General features: G+C 39.5%; 4 protein-coding genes across 10 annotated transcripts in view; 2 read left to right on the forward strand and 2 right to left on the reverse strand.

The window, feature by feature from the left end:
• Nucleotides 1–320: 320 nt before the first annotated feature.
• Spc25 (kinetochore protein Spc25) lies at nucleotides 321–1,400 on the reverse strand. Its single transcript, XM_017618551.1, has 3 exons — nucleotides 1,136–1,400; nucleotides 900–1,071; nucleotides 321–837 (listed from the first exon to the last, which is right to left on the reverse strand). Exons 1-3 carry the CDS (start codon nucleotides 1,248–1,250, stop codon nucleotides 582–584), a joined length of 543 nt encoding a protein of 180 aa, XP_017474040.1. The 5' UTR covers nucleotides 1,251–1,400; the 3' UTR covers nucleotides 321–581.
• A 666-nt stretch (nucleotides 1,401–2,066) lies between these two features.
• On the forward strand, nucleotides 2,067–12,393 carry Taf1 (TATA-box binding protein associated factor 1). 6 transcript variants are annotated; one of them, XM_017618540.1, is made up of 22 exons: nucleotides 2,067–2,601; nucleotides 2,653–2,954; nucleotides 3,006–3,146; nucleotides 3,202–3,413; nucleotides 3,475–4,109; nucleotides 4,172–4,552; nucleotides 4,613–4,718; nucleotides 4,774–5,040; nucleotides 5,098–5,442; nucleotides 5,495–5,877; nucleotides 6,019–6,130; nucleotides 6,192–6,546; nucleotides 7,236–7,876; nucleotides 7,935–8,339; nucleotides 8,466–8,486; nucleotides 8,547–8,982; nucleotides 9,044–9,186; nucleotides 9,254–9,611; nucleotides 10,578–10,679; nucleotides 11,196–11,396; nucleotides 11,577–11,678; nucleotides 11,849–12,393. In XM_017618540.1, exons 1-22 carry the CDS (start codon nucleotides 2,402–2,404, stop codon nucleotides 12,304–12,306), a joined length of 6,306 nt encoding a protein of 2,101 aa, XP_017474029.1. In that variant the 5' UTR covers nucleotides 2,067–2,401; the 3' UTR covers nucleotides 12,307–12,393. The 6 variants fall into 6 exon arrangements, with proteins under 6 accessions (XP_017474029.1, XP_017474031.1, XP_017474030.1 ...); XM_017618542.1 differs by having other exon boundaries at nucleotides 6,192–6,341; nucleotides 7,031–7,876; nucleotides 7,935–8,327; nucleotides 8,436–8,486; XM_017618541.1 differs by having other exon boundaries at nucleotides 6,192–6,227; nucleotides 6,917–7,876.
• On the reverse strand, nucleotides 12,369–13,337 carry LOC108364737 (probable peptidyl-tRNA hydrolase 2). Its single transcript, XM_017618546.1, has 2 exons — nucleotides 12,972–13,337; nucleotides 12,369–12,896 (listed from the first exon to the last, which is right to left on the reverse strand). The coding sequence occupies exons 1-2, from the start codon at nucleotides 13,149–13,151 to the stop codon at nucleotides 12,525–12,527; spliced, it is 552 nt and encodes a 183-aa protein (XP_017474035.1). The 5' UTR covers nucleotides 13,152–13,337; the 3' UTR covers nucleotides 12,369–12,524.
• A 4,858-nt stretch (nucleotides 13,338–18,195) lies between these two features.
• The window catches only part of twr (signal peptidase complex catalytic subunit SEC11 homolog C twr), a 2,562-nt gene continuing 1,375 nt past the window's right edge, over nucleotides 18,196–19,382 (forward strand). Inside the window, exons 1-4 of one of the 2 annotated variants that reach the window (XM_017618548.1) lie at nucleotides 18,196–18,448; nucleotides 18,608–18,867; nucleotides 18,960–19,137; nucleotides 19,201–19,373. In XM_017618548.1, the coding sequence (XP_017474037.1) occupies nucleotides 18,380–18,448; nucleotides 18,608–18,867; nucleotides 18,960–19,137; nucleotides 19,201–19,251 (558 nt within the window). In that variant the 5' untranslated portion in view covers nucleotides 18,196–18,379 and the 3' untranslated portion in view covers nucleotides 19,252–19,373. Of the gene's footprint in view, nucleotides 18,449–18,607; nucleotides 18,868–18,959; nucleotides 19,138–19,200; nucleotides 19,374–19,382 lie in introns of those variants that run through there. The other variant, XM_017618549.1, reaches the window with a different exon arrangement.

A 19,382-nucleotide genomic window follows, 5' to 3' on the forward strand; every position in this document is an offset into this window, starting at 1 on the left:
ATACACATTTTTAAGTTTTTGTGTATTTTTATAGCACTTAAAATCGAACTATGGGGCATATTTTGCGACGCACTAGAAATCACAATAGTGATGAGCTAAGTTATGTGACTATTGTACAATAAAAGACATGTAATTCCAGTGCTCTTTTCTGTACGTTTTTCTTTCGGTGACTTCTGGTAAATTTTCCAAATTATCAAACCTTGTAGACCTTGGCGCACTATCATGCCATCTTAATTAAACTTTGATGAAACTTAGAATTTCTTAAAAAACATTATAGCGCTCAACATATTTCTTTAGGTGCTTGGCCAGGCTTCAATCTCCAGAGCGGTGACCGCTATTGGAAAAATATTACGATGTTATTAGATTGTACATGTTTATTAGTTTAATGTAGAGATAACATCTAAAACAAAACTTGTGCACAAAATGTTGAATTTATATGTTGTTTCCAAAATTATAAAGCTGATTTATAGTTAAATATTTGGATAGTTTCGAAATTACTTTAATATACCTATGTATTTAGCTTAACAATATCTTATCAGAAAATTATCATAAAATTAACTAATATTGAAATTCTTCGGTGCTCAGCTCTTTTTTTGCAGCATTTCGCGTACGGAACGAAATACTAATTGCTCCCAAGCTTCACTATAAGATGCAGCATTTTCTGAATCACCCCATATAATCTTTTGTAGCTCTTCTGGCGTATGACTGAGAGGCTCAACGCAGAATGGATTCCAGCTAGGACTATATTTTGTTGTTCGTACTGAAACACCCTGTATTCTTTCAGGAAGAGCTCGCAAGTTAATGAAGGTATTGGTGGCTAGTTTTAACGAATGTATTCTAAGTGGTAAAATACAAATTAATACCTTGTATTTTTTGAACTAAATTTACAAAAATCTTACTCATCCAACGGTGAAAAAAGTAACCTTAGGCGATTTTCGGTTGTTTCCACCAACTGCGAGTAGTATTTTATCATCTCTTCTAACTGATCGTAATTTTGTCGGCGCTGTTGTATGCATTGTTTAATGTTATAAAATTTCTTTTTCTGTTGCGCATAACGAATTTCCAAGTTTTCTAATATAAAGTTAATTTATTATTACGTTTCTCCATTCATATTCCAATAGCTTCGGATGCTCACCCAGTTTTTCGTGGTACTTAGAACTTAATTTGCTCAGTGCAATTTCGTGCTTTTCCAAAGCGATTTCACGGTTTAACATTGATTTAAAGCGTTTCCCGTAGTCGAATCTTTTCATTTTAATATTGTTAAATTGGAACAAATATTGCCTCCTAAAATTGCTTCAAACACGTCGTTACATCAAAACAATTCAAAGACGTCAAAACGAGCGTAGACGCGATTCCTCGGATCAAAACAAAAATGATTGACAGTTTGTTATCGACACTGTTGCCAACCTTTTGCTTTTCGCACTAAATTCAGTGCTTTTCTTTACCGGCCTTCTTTACGTGCTGGCAAATCTCGTTTTCGTGACGACGCATGCGAGAAACGTACGCGAAAAAGTACGAAGCATGCTGTTTCTCACATACTGACATGATCCAACTACACAAGAACATATCATCGCTGGAATAATGAAATAGTGTAACATGAAAAGTATAGTTTTGAAAAAAACGAATTGGAAGTTTTTATAAAGCATTACAAACCATACAAATACAATTTCGTTTTTCGGGAATAAATTAGTTAGCCAAAGAAATATTTAAGAAAACTAAAGATTTTTCTAATAGTTTAAAGGATTGTCTATCCAATGGTGCAATTATCGAATAATAGTGTACGTGGCATTTACACTGTTTCTTTATTCGAGCGACGATATATACTACTAGCTCTGATCCAATACTTTTTTGTATAAAATCCTGTAAAAATGTCAAACAGCAAAATTACTCTCTGAAATGAGAGTAAAAAGTGAGTAACAACAAAAAGTACGGGAACAAAAAAAGTATTTTTCCTGTAAAAACGTCAACCAGTGATCGCTTGACACTTTTCATGATTTTACCAGAAGAAAAAAGTTCGGGTAAAATTTTGCAACTTCATTCTCTACACAACTCTCCAAAAATCGCTATCATTTCCAGAATTTTGGAGGAATTTGTAGTCGTAGTAGTAGAATTATAATTGAAATCGGACAACGGAATAAAAAGGCGATGAAAAAATATATCCGATGGTATCGCGATAGTAACCACCATTCATCGATAGTAGTGACAAATTATAACTATCGATAATATCGATAGTGCCATCGATAGTTTTGCAGCACTACTGCAAAAGTTATATTTCAGTTTTTCAGTAAAAGTTGTTTTTCTTGGCAGTTTTTCCTTTTTTGTGTAATATATTGAATTGTGTATTCCCATAAGCTCTTAAACATCAATACATAAAGCTCAACTGTAAAATTTCCGATTTAAAATGAGTTCGGATAGTGATGACGATGGCTCGACTGGCCGTGGTGGAGGAGGCTCTGCTGATAGTTGCGCCGGCGGAGGCTTTGGATTCGATTTAACCGGAATTCTTTTTGGAAATATAGACTCTGAAGGAAAGTTGGTGGATGATGATAACGGCAATCCCTTCGATCCAGAATTTCGTGAACACATCAGTTCACTGTCCAAGTAAGTGCTTTGAGACTAATTATCAATTGTTATTAGAAATATTTTTTGCAGATTGGGACTGAATTCAATGCTAAATGAAGTAATAGAGACTGAAAAGGATGAACTAGACGAAGCAGATCCACCTAAACATCCAATGAGTGATTTTGACGCATTGAAGGCAGGGTTTTCAAGCACTGATGGTAATGAAGCTGATAACGAGGACGATGGTGAAATTGTGAAGCATGATAATGCTATCGACTACTCAGACATTAATGAGCTTTCCGAAGATTGCCCAAGGACGCCGCCCCCAAATGATGCAAATATGCTTGAAGATCTAGAGGATGCAATACCCGCTACAAAAGTCGAGACTTCAAGTAAATAACTTCAATTTGCAAATTTATGGGAATTATATAGTAACATTTTAGGTCTCACCAAAGATGATAAGGAATTGATGCCCCCTCCTCTAGCACCGATTCGCAGTGTATCAACTAGCAGCAATAATGTAGATGGATCAGTTAAAGCAAATGGTCCCGATAGTTTGAATTCAGAAACAAAATCAGTGAAACGTAGGTTTCTTGAAAATGTAAATAGAATAAATTTAAAGATATATTTTTATATTAGCTACAGAACGCAAGTTGGATACACCCTTAGCAGATATGCTCCCATCTAAATATGCCAATGTGGACGTGAGAGAATTGTTTCCAGACTTTCGACCTGATAAAGTGTTGCGCTTTTCCCGACTTTTCGGGCCAGGAAAGCCGTCAAGTTTACCACAGATTTGGCGCAGCGTTAAAAAAAGGAGGCGGCGCAGAAAGCATTCTAGGGACCAGAAAGTACAGTTTTTTTTTTTTAATGTTACCTTTCAAGATATATTTTATTAGTATTTTATACTAGAACCCAAACGCTGGATCTGACTCCACGAGTGATTCAGAGGAGCCGAAGAAAAAAGGGTTTGGTCTTCATTATGGTCTCGACGCAATGCCTTACCAATGTATGTCCGACGATGAAGATAAATTACTAAGTATTACAAACAGTGAAGATGTAAAACCCGAAGGACCAGAAAGTGGAGAAAATAACGAAAATAAACCAAAAATCGCCGACTGGCGTTATGGACCCGCTCAGATCTGGTACGACATGTTAGATGTACCAGATTCTGGGGAAGGTTTCAATTACGGTTTTAAAAATAAGCACATGACTTCACAAAAGGGAGGTGTATCCGACAGTCAAGCAGTAGTTCCAGTCGAAGACGATATAGAAATAAAGGGTGAACCGATAGCAGATGATGCGTTTTTGATGGTTTCACAACTGCATTGGGAAGATGAGGTTGTATGGGATGGCAACGATATTAAAGCAAAGGTGTTGCAAAAACTAAATTCAAAAACAATCGCCGCTGGCTGGTTGCCATCGAGCGGATCACGCACTGCTGGTGCATTCAGTCAGCCTGGCAAAACAATGCCCGTGTCGGGAAACACACAGGGCGGCAAACAAGGTAGTGGTGGCACCTCTTCTAGCAAGAAAGCTAGTCAAATGTATGTGGTAAAAATCAGTGTTATTATAAGTAAAATCAGTTTGTTAATTCAAATTATTTCAGAATGCAAAGTAAGCCACCAGAAGCTGTTGACGATACGTGGTATAGCATTTTCCCTGTTGAGAATGAAGAATTGATTTATGGAAAATGGGAAGATGAAATCATTTGGGATGCTGAACAGATGACTAAAGTACCAAAACCTAAGGTACTTACACTTGATCCAAACGATGAGAACATCATTCTTGGCATACCCGATGATATCGATCCATCCAAAATCAGCAAAAATACGGGTCCTCCACCGAAAATTAAAATACCACATCCACATGTTAAGAAATCAAAGATCTTGTTAGGCAAAGCAGGCGTTATTAACGTCCTAGCAGAAGATACTCCACCGCCACCACCGAAGAGCCCAGATCGTGATCCATTTAACATTTCGAATGATTCGTAAGTTAAATCACACGAATTCAATTGAAATACAAAATTAACACCACTAATATCTTAAAGCTATTACCAGCCGAAAACTGAACCAACATTGCGTCTTAAAGTGGGTGGTGGCAATTTGATACAACATTCCACGCCAGTTGTTGAATTGCGTTCTCCATTTATACCGGTTAGTGCATTTATTTCTAAAGACAAACTTGCATTTTACTTAATTAACTGTGTAGACTTATATGGGCCCGATGAAATTGCGTGCTTTCCACCGTCCGCCACTGAAACGTTTCTCCCATGGTCCATTGGCGTCGCCAGGACCGCATGCCGTGCTCCCATTGCTGAAGTATATAGCCAAAAAGGCTAAACAACGCGAACTTGAGCGCATCGCTTCCGGCGGCGGAGATGTGTTCTTTATGCGCAATCCTGAGGACTTGAGCGGCAAAGACGGCGACATAATTTTGTGCGAATTTTGTGAAGAACATCCACCGTTGATGAACCAAGTAAGGCAGAGAATATAATAAGTATTTTATAAATACTTAAAATACTTATTTCTTTAGGTTGGTATGTGTTCCAAAATCAAAAACTACTACAAACGAAAAGCGGCGAAGGATAATGGACCTCAGGACTTTAAATACGGTGAAGTCGCATTTGCTCACACCAGTCCGTTTTTGGGAATACTGCACCCTGGTCATTGTATACAAGCGCTAGAAAATAATATGTATCGTGCACCGATCTATCCACACAATATTAATCCAACAGACTTCCTTGTGATTCGTAACCGGAGCAATTATTGGATACGAGCTGTGAACGCGTTGTTTACCGTAGGGCAAGAATGCCCGATTTACGAGGTACCCGGTCCTAATTCGAAGCGCGCAAATAATTTTACAAGGGACTTTTTGCAGGTACGCAAAACTGCAGTAGTGTCAAAAGTTGTTTAATAACTTTTAATTTCAGGTATTCATTTACCGGCTATTTTGGAAGAGTCGTGATAATCCGCGACGCATACGCATGGATGACATTAAGCGTGCGTTTCCAGCACACTCAGAAAGTAGCATACGTAAACGCTTGAAGCAATGTGCTGATTTTAAGCGTACCGGAATGGACTCCAATTGGTGGGTTATCAAGCCGGAATTTCGGTTGCCGTCTGAGGAAGAAATACGGGCAATGGTCTCACCGGAACAATGCTGCGCGTTCTTCAGCATGATTGCAGCCGAACAACGTTTGAAAGATGCTGGCTATGGCGAAAAATTTTTATTCGCGCCACAAGAAGATGACGACGAAGAAGCACAGTTGAAGTTGGACGATGAAGTTAAGGTAGCCCCATGGAATACCACCCGGTAGGCACTAAATTTATTTCAAACATTAGATGATATTAAAACTTTTANCGATGAAGTTAAGGTAGCCCCATGGAATACCACCCGGTAGGCACTAAATTGATTTCAAACATTAGATGGTATTAAAACTTTTCATTTTTATAGTGCCTACATTCAAGCCATGCGTGGTAAATGTCTGCTACAATTAACGGGACCAGCTGACCCAACAGGGTGCGGTGAAGGGTTTTCGTACGTGCGCGTGCCGAATAAGCCAACAGTGAGTTGCTGGGTCATATTAGAAATTTGTAATTCAAATAAGGATTTTGTTCGCCCTACAGCAAACTAAAGAAGAGCAAGAGTCACAGCCAAAGCGTACAGTCACTGGCACAGACGCTGATTTGCGTCGTCTTCCATTGCAACGCGCGAAAGAATTGCTTCGAAAATTCAAAGTTCCTGAAGAAGAGATTAGGAAGTTGTCTCGTTGGGAGGTTATTGACGTAGTGCGAACACTCTCTACCGAGAAAGCCAAAGCTGGCGAGCAAGGTATGGATAAGTTTTCACGTGGCAATCGTTTCTCTATTGCAGAACATCAGGAACGTTACAAAGAGGAATGTCAGCGTATTTTTGATTTACAAAACCGTGTTTTGGCCAGTTCAGAGGTGCTTTCCACCGATGAGGATGAGTCCTCGGCATCTGAGGAATCGNATTTTTATAGTGCCTACATTCAAGCCATGCGTGGTAAATGTCTGCTACAATTAACGGGACCAGCTGACCCAACAGGGTGCGGTGAAGGGTTTTCGTACGTGCGCGTGCCGAATAAGCCAACAGTGAGTTGCTGGGTCATATTAGAAATTTGTAATTCAAATAAGGATTTTGTTCGCCCTACAGCAAACTAAAGAAGAGCAAGAGTCACAGCCAAAGCGTACAGTCACTGGCACAGACGCTGATTTGCGTCGTCTTCCATTGCAACGCGCAAAAGAATTGCTTCGAAAATTCAAAGTTCCTGAAGAAGAGATTAGGAAGTTGTCTCGTTGGGAGGTTATTGACGTAGTGCGAACACTTNACAGTCACTGGCACAGACGCTGATTTGCGTCGTCTTCCATTGCAACGCGCGAAAGAATTGCTTCGAAAATTCAAAGTTCCTGAAGAAGAGATTAGGAAGTTGTCTCGTTGGGAGGTTATTGACGTAGTGCGAACACTTTCTACCGAGAAAGCCAAAGCTGGCGAGCAAGGTATGGATAAGTTTTCACGTGGCAATCGTTTCTCTATTGCAGAACATCAGGAACGTTACAAAGAGGAATGTCAGCGTATTTTTGATTTACAAAACCGTGTTTTGGCCAGTTCAGAGGTGCTTTCCACCGATGAGGATGAGTCCTCGGCATCTGAGGAATCGGATCTTGAAGAACTGGGCAAAAATTTAGAAAATATGCTCTCAAATAAAAAGACATCCACACAACTATCACTAGAACGCGAAGAGCAAGAGCGTGAAGAGCTGTTGAAAAAAATCATGGAAGATCAAGAGGGTGGAAAGGCCGGTAAATCAAAAGATGGCAAAGATGAAAATTCACAGCAGCCCGTTGCGAATCCAAATCAGGGTCGTATACTTAAGATAACACGCACGTTCAAGGATCACGAGGGAAAGGAGTATACGCGGGTTGAAATTGTGCGCCGCCAACCAGTTATCGACGCATATGTGAAAATACGCACCACAAAGGACGAACAGTTTATCAAACAATTTGCCACATTAGATGAACAGCAAAAGGAAGAAATGAAGCGCGAGAAACGTCGCATACAGGAACAACTGCGGCGCATCAAACGAAATCAAGAACGGGAGCGTCTTGCACTCCTAGCTCAAAATCAAAAGCTTCAGCCCGGTGGTATGCCGACTTCGCTAGGTGATCCGAAATCATCTACTGGTTCTTCGCATAAAGAACGTGATACACCCCACAAAGAAGTCAGTCCTTCACGAAAGAAGTTTAAATTGAAGCCAGATTTGAAGTTGAAATGTGGTGCCTGCGGACAGGTGAAATATATGAACATGAGATATTTGCGAGGACAATAAACAATTTTTCTTTTCTTAGGTTGGTCACATGCGTACTAATAAGGCATGCCCACTCTATACTGGTTTGCAAGGTCCTTCGAATTCTACCAGTGCTGCCGTCTCTGAAGAACAAGAGGAGGAGATCGATAAGGAGGTCAATTGCGAGGACGACGATTTAGTAAATGTGGATGGCACGAAGGTTACATTAAGCAGCAAGTTGCTTAAGCGTCATGAGGACGTTCGTCGGCGCACACTATTATTAAAAGTACCAAAAGAAGGAGTGGGTAAAAAAAAGCGGCGCATGGCGGGTGACTTGCACTGCGATTACCTGCAGCGCCAAAATAAGACTGCAAATCGTCGTCGCACAGATCCGGTCGTTGTTTTGTCCTCAATCCTTGAAGAGATACTCAATGAGCTGCGCTCGATTCCCGATGTGACACCATTCCTCTTNTACCTGCAGCGCCAAAATAAGACTGCAAATCGTCGTCGCACAGATCCGGTTGTTGTTTTGTCCTCAATTCTTGAAGAGATACTCAATGAGCTGCGCTCGATTCCCGATGTGACCCCATTCCTCTTTCCCGTTAACGCCAAGGTATGTTTGGCTAAAGAAAAATGCAAAAAAAAAAACAAAAAAATTATTTTATTATTGCAGCTTGTGCCCGACTATTACCGTATCGTCACGAAACCAATGGACCTGCAAACGATGCGAGACTACATACGTCAAAGACGCTATCATAATCGTGAGGAATTTCTAGCCGATCTCAATCAGATAGTCGAAAACTCGACACTTTATAACGGAGCGCGCAGCTCTTTCACAGTTGCAGCCCAACGCATGTTGCAAAGCTGTTTCGAGCTATTGGCTGAGAAAGAGGATAAATTGATGCGTTTGGAGAAAGCTATAAATCCACTGCTGGATGATGATGATCAGGTCGCACTGTCGTTCATATTTGAACAGCTACATGGCAAGATCAAGTTAATGCAAGAGAGCTGGCCATTCTTGAAGCCTGTTAATAAAAAACAAGTCCGTGACTACTACACAGTTATTAAACGGCCAATGGACTTGGAATCGATTGGCAAAAATGTAGAAGGTAGGGCAAAATAAAAAAAAATGAATTAAGTGGTCTAATAGGCAATGTTTTTTCTTTGCAGCCCATCGTTACCATTCCAGAGCTGAATTCTTGATGGACATTGAATTGATTGCGTCTAACTGTGAGCAGTATAATGGCAGTGAATCGCGTTTCACCAAAAATGCAAAAGTTATACTTAACTACGCGCGCACACAGTTGGAAGAGGTATTTCGAATTATGCAAAATTTATTATCGTTACTAAGCGTTACTAAGTGGTCTCCCAATTGATTAGTTCTCTGAGCATTGTGCACAGCTCGAACAAAACATTAGCAAAGTACAAGAGCGTGCTCGTGCCGATGCTGAGTTGGATGACACTTGGTGCGGAGATGATCAAGACTATGACTTTCCACATCGAACGAGTCGTTCGAGTACACCCGAAAACGATTTTATCGATGTCGAAGGTAATGAGCGACCAACAACATCAGCTGTGGCATCAGCATCATCTTCAGCATTGCATCGTAGCTTTATTGGTGGCATTACAATACCAGCACCTACACAACCAGGTGGCAGCGTGGATATGGCACCGCCGCCACCTGATGTTAAGCGTGGACGTGGACGTCCGCGTAAGCAACGGGACACGGTAGAGGAGGGTAAGTACCCGCATATGTCAATGGACAAAGCAAAGATTCTATGTATGCGTGTATAATTTCTTTCTTTAATTAATTCAACTTATTCGGTTAGCGGTCTTGTTTAAACTATTATGGCTTGAAAGGTATTGCAAAAAACTTTTCTGTATCCATAAAGGCTTATATTACTTCTAAAGTCGTAAAAACTGCGGATTCCGGTCCGATGTTATACAAATTTCTGCTTTCCTGGTGTGGGTAAAATAATTTAGCTTTCTATATACATATCATAAATTGCTGGGTGATACTAATGCTAAGAGATAAAGCCTTGTATATTAAGAAAAAATTTATTGGAAGAAATCTTGTATATAGAAAGAAAATAATAACATTTTAGCTTTTCGAGTGCCATTAATTAAGAAAAAATATTGATATTTTTGTGTTCTTGCTCGTAGCCTCTTTTTCTATTAGATTTGTAGGGTTGCTAAATAATAAACCCCACATTTGAATCGAATTTGGTTCTACACAGCGGAAATGGACTGCATTTATATTTATGAAGGTCCAAATATGCCCATCTTTTACAAACCCTAAAAATTTTAGACTTTTAAACCTTTCAATTTGTTGTAAATGGGAGCAGCTCCCTTATTCAATCTGGCAGAATTAAATTTTTATAATCAAACAATTGTTTGAAGTTTTCTTCATTATGTTAACCTTTCTACCATGTGAAAGTTTCTGTTCCTCTAGCTGCCAATTTGGCGTAAGCTCTAATATGTGAAGACTTGTACACCTTTTTTAAAGCTTTTAAAACTCCTTATACTTTTTCCATATGTTTTGCCAGTAATGGATCTGCACTTTTTATTTTTATCTTATGCTTTGTTAGTTTGCAATTGTATTTTCTACAAACATACATTTAAACTAAAAGCAGGCAATTAATATAAAAAATACTTTCCATGAGCCAAACCATGGGTTAAAGCTTACACAAATTCTATTTTCTAGTCAAAGTAAATGCGAGCGCTGTTAAACGTGGGCGTGGCCGACCCCGCAAGGACAGCCTAGCCTCAAATATAAGTAACCCACAAAATTCCTTTTTGGAAGAAGGTAAGACTAATATTGAACTACTACTACTACAACAACAATAGCTAACCAACAATACACATTCCGTCTAAGCGACACAATCCACTTTGAGGAATGCAAATCTAACAAAAGTTAAAAGCACACCAAATTGAAAAAAGAAATATTGTTATTGTTTGACTAAAACACAAAGCGATTCTTTAGTTCTTACCCGTTTGGCTTATACCCCTTTTTGGCACCTTTATGTTTATTTTTCGGTTGTGTTTATGTAATAAATCCCCTAATAAACCTTTTTAATATTATTTATTAGTTGTATTGTTTGGTTTTAGTGGTTTACGTAGTTTACAAAAGGAATTGGAAAAAAACATCTGATTTTCCTACTGCTTTGGTTTTTGCTTTATTTTATTTGAACACGTTAAAAATTTTTAATTATCTACAAAAACACTAAACTCTTTCCTTAATTGTGGAAGCGAGTATAAATTTGAATTTAATTTCTCACACCTTTTCGCTTTATTTATTTATTTTTTTTTTTGTAAAATTCAGACTTGCAGTGTTCAACGGATGATGAAGAGTTCCAGGAAGTATCAGAAGATGAAAATAATGCAGCCAACATACTCGATCAAGGCGAACGCATGCAAGCAAATAGCTGCGGTTTGGAATCTGCCGGAGTGCTTGGAGTCGACCAAATAGATGTGTCACATATAAAAACCGAGATGAAAATTGAGCCGCCCCAACTTGCTAATGGTGGGTAAATTTGCCTAGTGTTTTAATATTAGGTACATACTATTTTTTTTTTAACCAAATATGCCTTATCGTGAAAGTATCTTTCAAAAGGAAGCTTAGTCTAGTAAAACTTTTTATATGCCTAGCATTAAGAGAAATTTAATTATTTTGTTTCTAAACAATAAATGCTACTTTCGTCAGAGGAAGAAGGTGTGGAGCAACAGTGCGAGGATGACAGCCAACAAGCTGCTGAAGCGATGGTTCAATTGAGTGGTGTTGGCTTCTACACCCAACAGCAGCAAGGTTTTCTACATATTTCCATTTACACCTGTTCACTGAGCTGCATATTTATTTTTTGTTATATTTATGTGTTTTTTTTTTTCATGCGCGGCTCTCCGCAGTAAACATTTTTCAAACCCTTGATAACATAAGCTTCTGACAAACATTGATTGATTTCTTTTTCATCCTATTAGATGACTCGATGGACTTAGATCCAAATTATGATCCATCTGATTTCCTTAATTTCGGCAATCGTGCTACCAGTAATAACAACACTGACGATTTACAAGCATCCCAGTCGCAAATTCAATACACTAAAGATGATGAGCAATTACCTGATGGTCCAATGTCAGGCGATATGCCTTCTATGCCGCAGATGTCCCTTATTATGCCTGGCAATGACAATGTTGGTATTGACGAAGACTTGGCCATTTCCGAAAGTGACGAAGAGGATGGTGGCGGCAATGCAACCATGAAGAGTGAAGTTTTTAATGATAGTGGCGAAATGGCCAATGATGGCATGGATACCAATATGATTGCCGGCTCAGCTGTGTCTCAAGATAACGAGGTTCCAATGAATGTGGATACGTCGAAGCAGGAGCAACATCATCAGCACGATGATAATGACGATGATGACTGGTTACACTTTTAATTTAAAGTTAGTTTCGATACTGTTTAAATATCTTATTTAATAAATATGTTACTAATTATTTTAATGAAGTATTTATGAAAATGAATGTTTTATTTACTTTTAAAAATTGTAGTATGCAGTCTAATTTATTATCTTTAGTACATACATCTAAAAAGATAAGCGTATTGCTTCAGAGATGATTACCCTTTGAATACAGATTTCATAGCAGGCAAATAGCTTTACAGTAACTTTAAATGTCCTGTTACTTTATCAATATCCTCGACCGACGCTGGTCCAATAGCCAGTACTGTTTTCGAATTTGGTTCGATTTGTGTACGACCTGCATCACGAATCAAACACGTAACGAGATTGTTTGCTTCCGCAGCGCGTTTAATAGCCATTATTTCACGTTCACTTTCAACGCGGAGTGCAATTTTGGCACAGCCGGTGTTTTCCCAAGCACGTACGAGTCGGGGTGTACACTGCACGGCCTTCTGATATGCGCCAACTGCACCATGACCACACTGCGCACCGATTTTTCCCTTTCCCATTTTTAAATCGTTCCGAACTACCAGTACCATCTTGTAATTGTTGCTAAAGCTAACGAACGACTGGAATTTCAATAGGTTTCATTCATATTATTAAAGAAAATATATGTAGATCACCTATTCTGGGAAATTTCTTACACTCTCAGAGACGGAAGCCCCATCGCCTCTTCCCTTGTTGGAACTTTGGCCATTGCCGTTCTTAGATTCATCGCTGATATCGTGCTTCTTTAAGGCATATTTGTAACCCACAAAAAACGATAGCAACACAGCAATACCATTGATAACCTGTGTGGTGTCCAGCAATTTGTGATCACCCATGGTTCAGCTATGATGGTTCGTGTAAATATGCTTTTATTATGTATGATAAAGTTAAAACAAATGCTCTAGTTTATAGATATATCTCGCGATATATCAGCTTAATAGCATTAGTATTATAAACCGTACATAATTTCAATCGAAAAGAAAAATTTCACAGCCTAGAGCACAGCCACCAAATGCACATTGAAAAAGACAATTTTAAAATATCAGTTCACAATAGAGCTGGAAAACAATCGATAGTATCATTTGTCCACAATTTGGCAGCCACTTTTCTAGCAAATTAACGACACTTTTTACTCAATATCTCGGAAACTAAAGGAGATATCCAAAAATGGAAAACGCCATAAGATATTGATTAGTTTAAAGTGACTGCATCACCAACTAAATTTTTACTAAATTATCGAAAAAGTTGGTAGTCAATATCTCGGAAATTAAAGGAGATATCTAAAAACTGATAACACCAATCGAAAGACCTTATCTCAAAATATATAACTGCATCTAGAACTAAAAATCGTCAAAATCGCGCTTACCACAATCTTTTACCCAGGCGACGATTTAGCAAAGTAGGGTACAAATTCAGAGCCAGATGCAGCTCGAAGCTAAAAATCGTTAATAAACTTTTGTTCCTCAAGCAAAAAATATGGACATATTTTAGCAGTTATATTCTCATTTTCAATAAAGGTTGTTTTGTTTAATTTTTGGACTTTTTTAATCAAAACTATCGATAGTACTATCGATAGTGTCAACATTTTCGATAGTATCGATAGTTTTCCATTTCTAGTTCACAATTAATGGCCTGTATGCGGCTCTCAAGAAAAGCAAAACTCTACAGGGCTATTCGCGATCCGGTGCAAATGGCCTAGCATCATTTCATTGCAAATTTGTATTGCAAATTATTTGCCCGCTCCATTATTTCTTGCGGAAAGAGTGAGGCAACAGGCTGGTGAAGTTCAGATGTCAAAGTTCCATGCACAGATACGAAATAATGGCAATGTTTTTCTAAACCGTCGAGAGTATTGCCCTGTATGCAGCAAGGAATTTTGACATTTTTGATACTTCGCAGCCTGTTGCCTCACTCTTTCCTCAAGAAATAGTGGAACGGGGATATGTTTCTGTTGCAAACTTGGGTTGCCTAATGCACTTTTTTTCACAAAAAACTTTAGAAAACCGTCGTAAAAAGCGTAGCAAATTCCTTAAGAACTGCGTACTGCCTTAAGGAGATTTAAATCAAGAGAATTTCTTAGCCATTTCTTGGACGTCATTTTATATGGACTTATTGTATGAAAGACTGATGCCAACCGTCAACAAATTGGGCCTTATCAGTGTGGTTTTATACCTGGAAAATCCACCATAGATCAGGTGTTCACAATACGTCAAATACTTTGTAGCGGCTACAACAACCACGCCCATATCGGTTAGTCCCTCAATCGTTACCGTCAAGCTCTACTAGAGGTAACCCCAGGAAGCGTGCATCCTCGATGTGGTCTGTCCACAGGGACAGGGGCGTCTGTAGGGTGGGGTTCAGTGGGCATGCGAAGAGATGCTGTTAGTCATGGGGCGTCTGTCCGCATACCGGGCATTGGTTTAGCACATCTTCATTTAATCTGCGCAGGTATGGGTTCAACCTGCTGCAGTAACCAGAGCGCAGTTAAGCTATTGTAGTCCGAGTCTCCCGAGGCAGACGAAGCTCTGTCTCGTTCACGTCTAGTGGTTCTAGTGGTGGTCTAGTGGTCTACATAACTCGAGACTGCCTCTCTGTTAATGCCGTTCAAAGCCTGTCGATGAGCTATCGGGTCCAGAGGTTGTTTGATGAACCTCTGGACTTCGTCCATCAGTTCGTAGAGATACCTCTTGAGGTGCCTGGGCGAGAGCTGTTCTGCAAGCGGTTGCCTATTTGGGTGACCACGTCTTTGGCTCCCAACTAGAAACCGCTTGCAGAGCACTGTTTTATGCTCCTTAACGGGGAGCATATATGGGCACCGTCGTCTAGGCGACATCAGGAGGCACCTGGCGCTGTCCTGATTGCCGAGTTTTCTCAGGTCTGCAGCTTCATTAACTGCGTCCTACTAGTCCCCGGCGACCACACTGTGTTGACAATTACGGTTGTATGCGCCGAGAAGGAGAGCAGACTGTCGAGGCTTACTCCGGGATCTTCGGGTTGTTCATCATCGGCATTGGTTCTTCATCGACGTGAATTCCCAGTTGTAGTTTGACCTCCGTCGCCCAACTGGTGAATAAGAGGATTTCGTAGGGGAGAGGGTTAGGCTCCTACTACCATATGGTTTTCACCTCTGAGGAGCGCACCTATTTCAGGGTGATATCCTGCCGGTCAGGTGGTGACAGGGGGTATATATACGTTAAATATTTCGAGCTCGATATCGCCTGACCGAATTGCAATACCCTGACATTCTAGGATGGTATCGCTGCGGTCGATGTCTGCTTCGATAAGACTATACTGAATGGTGTGGTGCGTGATGAACGCTAAGCCACCACCATCATCTCGCTCGCGATCTCGACGGTGCACGTTGTATTCGGCCCAATTCAACAATGTAGAATTGCTTTCAATTTCATCTCTTGGACCGCGGCTGTTATCTCCCCGATCTTGCTCTGAAGACCGTTACAGTTAAATTGTAAAATATTCGTGTGCGTAAGGAGACTTATTGGAATGTGAATGAGGCATGTTGCCGGCACGCAACATGCTGTGTGTGCTGCTGTAAAGGTTGTTACACTGTGGTGGTAGTGGGCGGCATCACAGTTGGTACTTGCGTCCGAGCAGCACAGCATGGGCCCTAATAGTCCCTCGTCCAATCTCGAGTGGTCTGCAGTCTAGAAGATGCTCTAAAGTGACACCAGCCATGACGAGTCTTGCACTTGACTGATGTCACGTTACGGAATATCCTGGACTAACATACCGTGCAGATTGTGGGAGGAACTAGGAGTTGTTGGCGGTGGCGTATGAGTGGTGGTGCGGTTGTGTCAGTGGTCTGGTCTGTTGTCTATTGTATTGTGTTGTGATGCGGTTGTGTTTGTGTCGGGTTGCTCAGGCGGACTCTGGTTTGCCGTGGAGGCAGCTCGATTTGAGCAGCAAGGGGCCAAGTATGCGGTGGTCCACTGCCCGTGAGTAGTAAGCAAACTCGGAGGTGGCTCCACCCATTACATGCATTGCATATAATGGAGGTGGAGTTGTGGTGTAGTCGTCTCTGGCACACGCAGCGGGTATAGGTTTCAGGTTTAGGGTTTCACTCAATGCCAGCCCTGAACAGAAGTATGCGAAGATGTAGCCCTGCGGACGTACAACTTTTGAGGGATTTCGCCAACCTAAACGGGGTTAGATCACCGATCAGCCCTTGGCCGGGTAAACCCCGAGTAATTTCGGTACAAGATCACACAAAAACAAGAATGAATGAAATAAGTCAGTTTTTGAGTGGGTTCTAAGCCATCTTGTTCCACTGGAAAATGAACGAAAAATAAACAAGGCACAGAAAACAACGAAAACCAAAATTATTTCCAGCCAATTTAAACACATTTTAGCTAAAATTATTCATATAAACGCTTTAAAACGTGTTGTCATGTTGAATTAACTTTTCTTTAATTAAAGAAAGGGGTAAAATAGTGGTGCTTTTGATGTAAACAAATCGTCAGCGGACGAACTCTATTTCACAAACTTTTTTCTCAAAGCCAGCTACATATACAACGTCGCGTTCCTGCGTGATCTTGTATTTTTAGTTCATGAGTTTTTTGTGAAAAAAGAGCACAAGGCAACCCATGTTTGCAACAAAAATGTATGCCCCAAGGCGCATCTATACCATGATGCAATAATACAAGGTGTTATCGGCTCATGATGCAATAATGCTAGGTGGTATCGGTTGTGACAGCTCGATTTGATACTGCCTTAGCTCAGTAGAATAAAAGAAAAACGGGAAAAAATGAATCCCCATATGGATGAAAAATATAAAATTTCACACTTTTCCTAAATAAAAGTTGCTTTTTTATAGTATATTTACAATGAAATGAAATAAAATAAGATAAAATACCGTTTTTAAGAAAACAAAATTTGTATACTGAGAAAAAATAAAAAGCATTCAACTGTAGCTCTGATCCAATACTTTTAGTGTAAAATCCTGTTAACCTGTCAAGCAGCAAAATTCCTCTCTGTGGGTGAGTAACAAAAAGTACGGGAACAAAAAATCCATTTTACCTGTAAAAACGTCAACCAGTGATTGCTTGACACTTTTCATGATTTTACCAGAAGAAAAAGTTCGGGTAAAATCTTGCAACTTCATTCTCTACACAACTCTCCAAAAATGCGCTCATTTACAGGATTTTGGAGAACTTTGGAGTACGGGAGCATTTTTCCTGCAACTTCCTGCAAGTTCGTGTTAAATCTTGTAAGTTCATGGAGTACTGGATCAGAGCTTATATTAGCTTTGGTATTATGTTCAGCTCAATACTCTCTACCCAACAAAAATTTAGTTTTGAGCTCAACTTGAGGTTAAGTTGAGAACTAAGGTATTTCTCAAACTTCCAACGTTGTTTCTCAACAATACCTTAAGTGGAGGATCATAGCGTTCTCAACAAAAAATATTTTGAAGATTATTTACTTTTTATTGGTAATTTTCCTCTTTATATAGCTTAAAGCTACTAGCTTTAGTTTTTCACTTTTTAAGTATCACGCGTCGGTTAGAGATGAGTTAGAGAATGATGTTGGATATCAACTTGAGAACTATTTATTTATTTATTATATTTTTTTTTTGTGTTTGTTGGGTATCGACCCTCATTATTTTTATATTTGAGAAATGTAGGTATTCTGCATTTGTTCCAAAAATCATAAAAAATTAACTATGATAACTAAAGAGACGCTGATGTGTATGTAACTTTGTCCCTTAGTTTTTTTTAGTTTTTAGTTTAAATAGCTCGCGCGAAATGCGGATTGCTGCAACTTATAATTCAACTTTCACGCTCATTTTGCTCACACGAGAGTTCGATAAATCATTTTCGATTAACGGCTTTAATTACGAGCTAGTTGCAACTCTGTTGAGGGAATAAACTGACGTGTTCAATAGGCGTCCGCGCGGCGTTGTTTGACAGTAGACGAATTCGTGGTAGCGGCCTCAGAAACTTCACTGATTGGAAAGATTTTCAGAGGAAAAATTCCTGCAGCTTGTAGAATTATTTTATTTATCATAATTTAAGTTTATAGAAATCGTTCAAATATAAAAAACAAAACAATGGGGTTGGGGGAGATGTTGCAGGTTGATGAAATGTTGCGGGATTTTAACAGAATGAACAAACGCCAAGTAAGTTAACTGTGCTCTGTGTTTTGTTGTTAAGGGAGGCGTGGCGGGGTACCAGTGCTTCCATTACACGTATGCACTTGCCGAAAGTATTTCAACATTTATTTAATAACAATTGCTTGTTTATACATATATACATACCTTCCTTTCATATCTTTACAGTCACTATATCAAATATTAAGTTTTGCGATGATTGTATCGTCCGCTCTGATGATCTGGAAGGGGTTAATGGTGGTGACTGGCAGTGAATCGCCTATTGTGGTGGTTCTCAGTGGCAGTATGGAGCCGGCTTTCCATCGAGGAGATTTGCTGTTTCTCACTAATTATAAGGAGGAACCAGTACGTGTAGGAGAAATTGTTGTGTTCAAAGTAGAGGGGAGAGATATACCCATTGTGCATCGAGTCATTAAACTGCATGAGAAGTAAGATCAACAATCATGCGCACTTCAATTATGTTAATGTTAATGCACAAAGAATTTTATGCGCGAATATCATAAACAAATTTACATTTTAGGGAAGATGGTTCAGTGAAATTCCTGACCAAAGGTGATAACAACAACGTCGATGATCGGGGTCTTTATGCTCCTGGCCAATTATGGCTAACGAAAAAGGACATTGTCGGGCGTGCTAGAGGGTTCCTTCCATATGTGGGAATAATAACGATATTTATGAATGAGTATCCTAAAGTTAAGGTAATGCTAATTAACAGATATTTTTATACTTTTGTTACTTTTAATGAAATATTTATGTTCCAGTGGGCAATATTATCGATCTTAGCAATATTTGTACTGTTACATCGCGAATAATATCCAGCCACGGGTCAAACAAATAGCTATAAGCAAAAGGGTACATTACCAGAAATCCAAAATATAAATTCGAAAAGCGTAAATAGCCACTGCAATCGCAAACATAACATCAACAGCAACAACAACAACAA

This window comes from Rhagoletis zephyria, unplaced genomic scaffold (genome assembly GCF_001687245.7).
Source record: "Rhagoletis zephyria isolate East Lansing unplaced genomic scaffold, Rhagoletis_zephyria_1.1 Rzeph_scaffold_01653, whole genome shotgun sequence".
Classification (NCBI taxonomy): domain Eukaryota; kingdom Metazoa; phylum Arthropoda; class Insecta; order Diptera; family Tephritidae; genus Rhagoletis; species Rhagoletis zephyria.

Excerpts from the sequence above, each read along its gene's own strand:
- Spc25 (XM_017618551.1), bottom strand. The coding sequence starts at position 1,250 with ATGAAAAGATTCGACTACGGGAAACGCTTTAAATCAATGTTAAACCGT. Across the intron at positions 1,072-1,135 it reads TAAGTACCACGAAAAACTGG|AAAACTTGGAAATTCGTTAT; the intron begins GTGAGCATCCGA and ends ACTTTATATTAG. Across the intron at positions 838-899 it reads CTTTTTTCACCGTTGGATGA|AATACATTCGTTAAAACTAG; the intron begins GTAAGATTTTTG and ends TTTACCACTTAG.
- Taf1 (XM_017618542.1), top strand. The coding sequence starts at position 2,402 with ATGAGTTCGGATAGTGATGACGATGGCTCGACTGGCCGTGGTGGAGGA. Across the intron at positions 9,187-9,253 it reads CGCGCACACAGTTGGAAGAG|TTCTCTGAGCATTGTGCACA; the intron begins GTATTTCGAATT and ends CCAATTGATTAG. Across the intron at positions 10,680-11,195 it reads AAATTCCTTTTTGGAAGAAG|ACTTGCAGTGTTCAACGGAT; the intron begins GTAAGACTAATA and ends TGTAAAATTCAG.
- LOC108364737 (XM_017618546.1), bottom strand. The coding sequence starts at position 13,151 with ATGGGTGATCACAAATTGCTGGACACCACACAGGTTATCAATGGTATT. Across the intron at positions 12,897-12,971 it reads GGGCTTCCGTCTCTGAGAGT|TCGTTCGTTAGCTTTAGCAA; the intron begins GTAAGAAATTTC and ends TTGAAATTCCAG.